This window comes from Muscardinus avellanarius, assembly GCF_963383645.1.
Source record: "Muscardinus avellanarius genome assembly, chromosome: 9".
Classification (NCBI taxonomy): domain Eukaryota; kingdom Metazoa; phylum Chordata; class Mammalia; order Rodentia; family Gliridae; genus Muscardinus; species Muscardinus avellanarius.
Window position 1 is genome coordinate 49,512,552 of NC_137795.1, and position 9,516 is coordinate 49,522,067.

The window sequence follows — 9,516 nt, forward strand, 5'->3', positions numbered from 1 at the left end:
CTCCCAGACCTATTTTATATATTTTTTTAATTTGGAAACAGGGTCTCTTAAGCCAGCAAGGCTGGCTTCAAACCTGCGCGATCCTCCTGTCTCCGCCTCCCAAGCCCGGCGAACCACTGTTAATTTTTTAGTGACTATCTTTCAAGTCCTTTTATTTTTATTATTTATTTATTTTTGTGATACTGGGGGTGGAACTCAGGGGCATTCTACCTCCGAGCTACACCCCCAGCCATATTTTTAATTCTTTTATTTTTGAAACAGGGTCTCACTAATTTGCAAAGGGCCTTACTAAGTAGCTGAGGCTGTCTGCAAACTGCAATCCTCCTGTCTCAGCCTCCCAAATGCTGGGATTACAAACAAGCACCATCACGCCCAGCTTCAAGTCCTTTTAAAAATGTATATACTTGTGGGCTAGGGGTATAGCTCAGTGGTAGAGCACTTGCCTAGGTGTGAAGCCCAAGGTTCAATCCCCAGCACTGAAGAAAAAAAAAAAGAAAAAATAGGGGAACATATTTTTTATAGTTTTAAATATTTTCATTTACCTTTTTTTCTTATAAAAGATAAACCTTTACTTGAAAATGGAGAAGAAACCTAATAAAAAGGAAGAACTGACACTAGTGAATAATGTTTTAAAACTGGCAACTAAACTACTAAAGGTAAGAATAGAATTGAAAATGGACATAATGTAGAATATGCTGTTCTGATATTATATCTTAAACATGCTTTAGTTACTACCTTGTATTTGGTTTTGTGATTATCCATATTGTTTTCAAATTACATTTGAACACAACCATGCAATTTTTATTTTACTTTTTTTTTTTTTTTTTGGTGGTACTGGGGTTTCTGGAAACCCTTCTACCTCCGGGCTATACTCCCAGAACCATTTTATATTTTTATTTGGAAACAGGGTCTCTCAAGCCAGCACGGCTGGCTTCGAACCAGCACAATCCTCCTGTCTCCACCTCCCAAGCACGGGGATTACAAACGTGCGCCACCACACCCAGCTTTATTTTACTTCTCATTGCTCACATGATCAAAATAATTGGAAATGACATACTAAGTTTTTTATTAATGTTTATTGTACGAGTGGTGTGTTTGGAAATTTATGCCTCTTAGGTCACTAGGAAATACACTTCAAAAAATGATTTGATGTTAGCTGGGCATGGTGGCACACGCTTATAATCCCAGCATTTGGGAGGCTGAGACAGGAGGATCACAGTTCGCAAACAGCCTCAGCTACTTAGTGAGGCCCCTTTGCAACTCAGTGAGACCCTGTTTCAAAATAAAGAATAAAAAAATAGGGCTGAGGGTGTAGCTTGGAGGTAGAATGCCCCTGGGTTCCATCCCCAGTACCACACACACACAAAAAAAATTGGTGCTAATATGGGAACTTTTTCATTTTATATTTTCCAACACTCTTTGGCTTGGTCTAAGTTAACTTAAAAAGTAAAATACATAATCATTTTAATAAACATACATTTTCAAAAACATTTAATTTACAAATCAATTTTGGTAACAAAAGGAATATAATTTGTATATTTGATCTTATAATAACTGGGATAATTTAATAAAATATTTGTACTCCTGCTTTATAGTGTTAATAATTCTTAAAAGGAAAATATTTTTAAATCTCAGTTTCTGTAACCAATTGATTATAATTCTTAAATTTATAATTTTTCAGAGAATGGTATGAAATTAGTTACCTATCAATGGGATGGTTAATTCTTCTACCAACTAAAAAGTATTAATTTGTTCAGAAGAGGTGAAGGGTATAATAAAATTAATTACAAATTGCTTCTTTTTTCAAATTCCTCTAAGTATCCAAAGAAGATGATGACATCTAAATAATAAGCCAGATATATAGGCACATTCTTTTTTTGACAAAATGTTCTATGGGAAAAAATACCTTACATTGAATTGATAGTTTCATGTTAGCCTGATACATTTATTATGAATATCTTTGGAGTGTGAGCACTATACCAGACAGGAGGAGGCTTATGAATGTGAGACTTATTAACAGTCTTAGAATAGAGACAAGTGTAAAAATACCTAAGATAGCCCAGTGTTGTGGTGCATTCCTGTAATTCTGGTACTTGGGAGTCATCGCAGGTTCCAGGGCAGCCTCGATGACTTAGCGAGACCCTCATCAACTTAGGGACACTCTGTTTCAAAATAAAAAGGGCTGGGGATTGTAGCTCAGAGGTCGAATGCCATCAGGTTCAATCCTCAGTGCCCAAACGAAAGCAATCCCTAAAATATAAAGCACAACCTGTGATCCTTTTGGTTACACACAGTCTTCTAGTCCAGAGCTGGGCCCTAGTGTAGATTGTGCCTTCTCTCCTCACAGCCAAGAAGTTCATAGGTCTATTGATTCAATCTTTGGTGTGTCTTCTAACTCATCTCCTCTTCCTTATGCATCACCTATGTGAGACCTTTATCTTCACACTTGAGGTTTTGGTTTTTGTTTTTGTTCTTCTGTATGGGAGTAAGGATTGAATCTAGGGATATTCTACTTCTGGGCTACACCCCTGCTCTATTTTATTTTGAAATGGGGGTCTCACTAGTTGCTGAGGCTGGCCTTGAGCCCGTGATCCTCCATTCTTAGCCTCCCAAGTACAGGGATTACAGGTATATACCACCATACCCTGCAAGTTTTTGATACACAAAGTCCTTAAAATACATTTCGTGCTCCTGATGTTGTTGCTCTTTAATCTCTCACATTGCTGCTTTTCCAAAGTATTTCTTTGTTTTTGGGCCCTGACGTTGCTGAGCAATGTGCAGTTTCATCACGTGTCTTCTTTCCCTTACCCAGTAAGTCACAGGAGCACCTTCGTTCCTTCTGCTTTTTATACATATCCGTGTTGTAGAATTCTCATATTCACATAATTTACCCATTTGTTAAGCTGTAAGGTCCTTTAGGGACTAAATTTTAACTTTCTAGTTCCTAGCACAGGACTGCCATATAATAGAATTTTAAATTGCTTGAATTGACCAATTAATTAGTTAATCTGGTTATTAGAAAATGAATGGACTCAAAGAGGTGTTTTTATATCTGTGTTAATATTGTTGGAAAATTTTGGCAACTTTCTAATTCTTCTGTAAAAAGATATTGTTCTCTTTTTAATTAGTTTCTATTTCCACTCAAACCATAAATGTTCTCTAACCTCCTTGTAGCTACTAGACCAGCACTTTATTCATCATTTAATTGGTGTAGAAATTGGAGTTACGAATTTAGTGATAGTTTTTTTTAAAGGAAGTCACTTATTACCAAAAAAAGTAAAGCTACTATTAAATTTTACCTATTCCAAGCTTAACTAAGTTTATCCTTTCAAAAACATCCATAATTTGTAACCTTTCTGAGGTCTTTTTAAATGCTCATTGTATAGTACTCTGAATTTTTTTTAAGGTAAAACTATCGTACATTTAATTTTTTTCAGAAAAAAATCTATCTTAACATGAAATATGAACTCTAAATACCAAAACAATCTCAAAAAAGAACAAAGCTAGAAGATGTACATTTTCTGATTTCAAACCTTATAGAGCTACAATAATTGAAACAGTGTAGTACTGCTATAAAGGCAGATATATAAACCAGTGGAGTAAAATAAAAAGCCTAGAAATAAATTCTTCCATATATGGTCAAGGTATTTTTGACAAAGTTTCCAAGAACATGTGGTGAAGGAAATAATAATCTTTTCACTAAATATTGTTGAAAAATAATAATTACATGAAAAATAATAAGATTGGACCCTTACCTAACACCTTATACAAATATTAACTCAAAATAGATAAAAGACCTAAGTGTAAATCTTAAGACTATAAACTTTTAAAAGAAAACTTGGGTCATAACACTTCACAACATTGAAATTGGCAGTGATTTCTTGGATATGATTTCAAAGGCACAGGCAACAAAAGAGTAAACAAACTTCCTAAAAACTAAATAAATATTGTACAATGTAAACAGAGTTAAAAGTTACTGATAGAATGGGATAAAATTTTTCCAAAGGCTATATCTAAAGATATATTAATATTCCAAATAGAGATCCTAAAAATTAGCAACAATAAAAGCAAACAATACAATTTAGAAATACAATTTAGAAATAGGTAAAAGACTAAAATAAGTAATGAATCTCCATAGGTTTTAACCTAAAAACACATGAATGTATTCTTCTTTGCTTAGTTGTCTGATGAATGGAAAATCTTGTTTCTCTGGTTCTGGTGTGTGTTACCTATTTCTTCTTTGTAGTTAATCTCTTTGAGTATTTTCTCTAGTGCTGGTTTTGAAGACATAAATTCCTTGAGTTTCTGTTTGTCATGGAAGCTTCTTATTTCCCCATCTAATTTGATAGATAGCTTTGCTGGATAGGAAATTTTTGGCTGGAAGTTGTTTTCTTTCAGAGTTTGGAATATGTTACTCCAAGCCCTTCTGGCTCTCATGACTTGGTTTGGGAAGTCTGGAGTGATTCTAATTTGTTTGCCTCTGAATGTCACTTGGCCTTTTGTTTTTGTTGCCTTTAAGATTCTCTGCTTGGCTTCCACATTGGTCATTTTGACAATTATGTGGCGTGGGGTTCCTCTTCTCTGATCCTGTCTAAAGAGAGTTCTTTAAGTTTCCTGGACCTGTGTATCGACCTCTTGCTCTATGCTTGGAAAATTTTCTGCTGTTATTTCTTTGAAGAGATTATTGATCCCTTTGGTTTCACCTCCTTTCCCTCCTCTATTCCAATTATTCTTAGGTTAGCGCTCTTAAAATGGGCCCATATTTCTTCAATTTCAGATTCCTGCTGTCTGATTTTTTTTTCTAAGTTATAAATTATGTGTTCATTTTTGGAGTGATCATCTTCTAGGAGCGAGATTCTATTCTCCTTGTGGTCTAATCAATTGTTTATACTTTGAATTGAGGCCTTTACCTCAGTGATTGCTTCCTTTATTTCTTTTAGACTCTCTCTAAATTCTTTTCAAAAGTCCTGTATTATGTCTACAGTTATATTTCTGATTTGATCTTCTGGAGATCTCTGAATTTCTGTGTTATCAGGCTCTGATAATATGAGGTTGTGGGCATTCATTGCTCTATTGTTGTTCCTCTTTCCCATGATTTCAGAATTTTGTGTCTTCCCTGGTCACTACGACCTCACTTAGGGTGCTCTGTATCTCGAGTCTGTTGTAATCTCAGCCGCCACTACTCCTTTACTGGGTTGTATCTCAAAGTCTCATACCCAGGAAGTTAATTAAGGCTGCGTAAGACCGTGGGGGTGCCGGGCTGGGTGTTTTCCCATGGGGAGCTTCGACTAGGGTGTGGTATCTCTGCCACTGCTACTCCTTCACTGAGTTGGACTGCAAAATATCTGACCCAAGGAGATTATCAAAGCTACTCAAGTCCCTGGGAGTGCAGTACAGGGATTTCTCCTTTAGGGGCCGCAATTACACTCACGGTTATTGTGCGTGCAGATTTGGAGCTGTGGCAGGGTGCAGTGAACTCGCTGTTGCTGCTAGCAATATGGCGCCGCTGTCACACCCTGACTGTGAGGCTGGCGCTGCTTGCAATATGGCACTGCTGCCATGCCCTTGGCCGTGAGGCTGGCATATTTCTTTTCTGTTTTTGAGCTCCGTTCTGAGTCCCTGGAAGGCTTGATGAGCTTGGCCACTGGGAATTTTAGACGTTCATTGCACTGAAAGAACTGCTGAATTACACCTGAATGATCTGCAGCTGCTCACTTCAGCTCCTTGCTTACCTTTCCTCTCTGGAGCCTGGTGCTGTGAGGGAAGATGGTGCCGGCGCAGCTCCACTGCTGCATTGTGGGCCTGATTTCTGGTCTCTGGTTGTTCTTCTAGTCTTTTTCCTCCCTGTCCCTTGTCTTTACATTTTTTATTTCTCTGCTGATGGTGTTTTCTGGCTGTGAAAAGCGCGGATTTTTTTGCAACAGAGATCGAGTTTTAGCAGGACTCATAAACGCTGCTTTTCTCGGTCGCCATCTTCCCTGAAGTGACTCTGAATTATTTTAACTGACAAGTCTCACTGAATCTGAGGTTAATTTTTCCCCCTCTGAGGTTAATTTTTTTTCTCTTTTGCTAGGAATTAGACAGCCCCTTTAGATTATATGGGCTTACAATGAACCCGCTGCTTTATAACATCACCCAGGTTGTCATCCTTTCAGCTGTTTCTGGTGTTATCAGTGACTTGCTTGGATTTAATTTAAAGGTAAGAGTGTGTGTGCGTGCATTCATGCATGTGTGTGGGTATGTTTAATCTCTATTGCATTTTTGTGACTTTATATTATCTTATTTCTCTTTTAAGATTTCACATGCACAGCAATGGTGTAATTTTTATAAAATCATATATAATTAGTAAAAATGGTTCCACATTTAATTTGGATGAATGATATGTATTCATGGTTCCTAATACCTATAAAACTCCGTATGTATGTATGTATGTATGTATGTACGTGTACGTACATACGTATTTGGCAGTACTGGGGATTGAACCCAGGGGAATTTTGCCTCTGAGCTATACCCCTAACCTTGTGTTTTATTCTTTATTTTGAAACAGAGTCTCATTGAGTTTCAGAAGGTCTCACATAGTAGCTGAGGATGGCTGCAAACCTGCAACCCTCCTGTCTCAGCCTCTCAAGTCCTGGGATTACAAGCATGTGCCACCACACCTGGCTAGAACTCCTAATTTAGAACAGAATTCATTATACTTGGGACTCTTGTGTAGGAAAAGTAGAAGTATTTTTTTTCCTTATATAATTTGAACCTAATTTCAGTGATGAAAAAGAAAAGGAAAGCCAGGCCCAGTGGTGTATGCCTATAATCCTAGTACTTGAGAGGCTGAGACAAGATTGTAGGTATGAGGCCAACACTTGGTAACTTAACAAGATCCTGTTTCAAAATAATAGAGCTGAGTGTGTAGCTCAGAGGTTCCCAGTAACACACACACACACACGCACACACACAGAAAAAAGAAGGGAAGAACCTTATTTCTATTGTTGACCAAAAATTGTATTTATTATTTATATAGTAATACATACATCCTCCCATAAATGTATGACTAAATGTTACTGAGGTGTAGAATCATCGTTAATAATATATGTATATTGCCATTTCCCTGTTAAACAAGAAAAATCTGATTTTCACCTTTTTCTTTGTTTTAAGGTGAGTTCTTTAAAAAAAAAAAAAAAAAGATAAAAGAGTAGCTGGGCATGGTGACGCATGCTTGTAATCCCAGCGCTTGGGAGGCTGAGACAGGAGGGTTGCATAGGTTCGAAGCCAGCCTCAGCTACTTAGTGAGACCCTGTTTACAAATATAAAATATAAAATAGGTCTGGGGGTATAGCCCAGAGGTAGAAAGCCACTGGGTTCTATCCCCAGTACCACAAAATAAAAATAAATAAATAAATAAATAAATAAATAAATAAATAAATAAATAAATATCTGCACTTGTTTGTGAATGCAATTTAGGTGAAAACAGTATATAGTGTAAGTTTTTATATTAGCATTGGCTGTAATGGTCATTCTGTATATTTTTTTCTCTCTAGCTATGGAAGATTAAATCATGACAATTCAGAGAAAAGAAGATGTAGCCTCTTTTCCAGAATATGAGTACTGACTAAGCTGCCTGAAAGCAGTCCCTGACTCTGCTTCAGGAGTCTCTGCTGGGAAATCGAAGTGTTTACATCAGACTGTCTTGTGCAATTCTTATATTTATTTTTACTTGTTCACTGTTTTTTTACATTTATTTTAGTCTTTATATTTTATTTTTAAGCATTGATGTTCTTAGTTGTTGAAAGGGTGATAAAACTGATATCCAGATACTTGAGATCCTGGTAATTGCTTATAAATAATTGACGAAATAAGAAATTGTAAAACTAGAAGCCATTTCTAAGCACTGTTTCTCCATCAATGCCGTAAACTTGCCTTACTTGAGGAATATTGCATTAGAGTCAGCTAAACACAGATAGCATTTGATTGGGTATATCAAGATCCAGTCAGGGTTTCTCTTGAAATATTTCAGAACAATGCCAGGATCTAAACTGATTAAGCTGCAGTTTAAGCACCCTTCAGTATTAATAAATATGGTATTACATAACAGGTCAACAAGTGCTCTTTGATGATAAAACTATTAATGGAGCAATAATGTAAATGGTTACCATACTGTAAGATATTTTGATAAAAATTAATTAGTAATTATATTTATTTGAAACACTGGGCTGTTTGCACAGCTCCAACTGTGCATGCTCAAAATGTGCACTTTTAAAAATTGTTACTTTTAATGTGTATCTTTATATGGGATATGTTATAGTGTACTAGGGCATGATATGGTATCCTTTTGAGTGAGGTATATACTCATCTCACAAGTGAAGTGCCTATTGACATTACTGAAGTACATTATGTTTACTCAAGTAAAATAATTTCCTCCCATGGTACACTATAGTGTATGCTATTCATACCACAGTTAAGTGAACAATTTAAGAATAAGGTTAAGAACCAATAAAATATTCCTCTGAGTGCTAGTTATAAAATTATATTCAAATTTTCAGAAAAGACAGCTTCAGCTTGCAAATTCTATCCTCTAAACTTAATCTGGTGCGTTCCCTACACACACACACACACACACACACACACACACACACACACACACCCTCCATTATATAAGGGCTATTTTAGATGCATTTAACCTAGAAAGTAAATTGCTCCCCCTTCAATAATTTGCCAAGTGTCCAATGAGAACTTATCATGTTGGCATGTTAGGTAAATAGAGCAAATATGATAGTATCTTACATTGGGCCTTGATTTTAAGTTATTATATTTGTACAATCAAGAATGTTTTAGGAATTACATGGAACATAAAATGTTTTTGTGATTTTTTTTTTTAACTGAGCATCTGGTTTCTAAAACAATTTATTTGAAACAATCTAGAATTTTCTTGGTGCAAAGTGTATCATATTGAATATCCTCATGTTTTTACCATCTTTTAAGGAATTTAAAATAATTAATTGTAAATAATTTATTTGCTTGGTGCAGTTCTAATTCCCAAACCATAATCTTAAAATCAGGAATGTGTGGAGAACAGAGCCATGTCGTATCACTTTGCTCTTACCATTCCTTTTGACCAGCCTCAATTTAGCCTCATTGTGTAGTGTATTTGCTTTTTACGGAAAACAGTACAAAGTATTTTTGTTTTATTTGCCTATGTTCTAATATGTGTAATAATGACCAAAGTGCATTCTGAGTTTTTTCAAGGAATGTATTACTGGAGCTTTAAGAACATACTTACTTTCTCATGTAAAAAATTAGGCTTTATCTGATATGTTTCTTCCTCTATTGTCTAATGTTGAGGTTGTTTTTAGGAATTATATTTTATAAACTTTTTCAAAATAAGGTACATACCTAAACAGAACTTAACATTTTGCACAGAATATATCAAATATATTTTGAGAAAAAAAGTACGGCATGAGTTCTGTTAGGAGTAAAAGAAGAAACTATTGTATCTCCAAAAAAAAATAAAAATCTTATTTC

General features: G+C 35.6%; 1 protein-coding gene across 6 annotated transcripts in view; it reads left to right on the plus strand.

The window, feature by feature from the left end:
• PHTF2 (putative homeodomain transcription factor 2) overlaps window positions 1–7,556 on the plus strand; it is a gene marked incomplete at both ends in the record, with an annotated part of 116,736 nt that extends 109,180 nt beyond the window's left edge. For all 6 annotated transcript variants that reach the window (XM_080701028.1, XM_080701030.1, XM_080701029.1 and 3 more), the window contains 3 exons: window positions 561–656; window positions 6,074–6,199; window positions 7,536–7,556. In XM_080701028.1, the coding sequence (XP_080557154.1) occupies window positions 561–656; window positions 6,074–6,199; window positions 7,536–7,556 (243 nt within the window). The remainder of the gene's footprint in view (window positions 1–560; window positions 657–6,073; window positions 6,200–7,535) is intronic.
• Window positions 7,557–9,516: the final 1,960 nt, after the last annotated feature.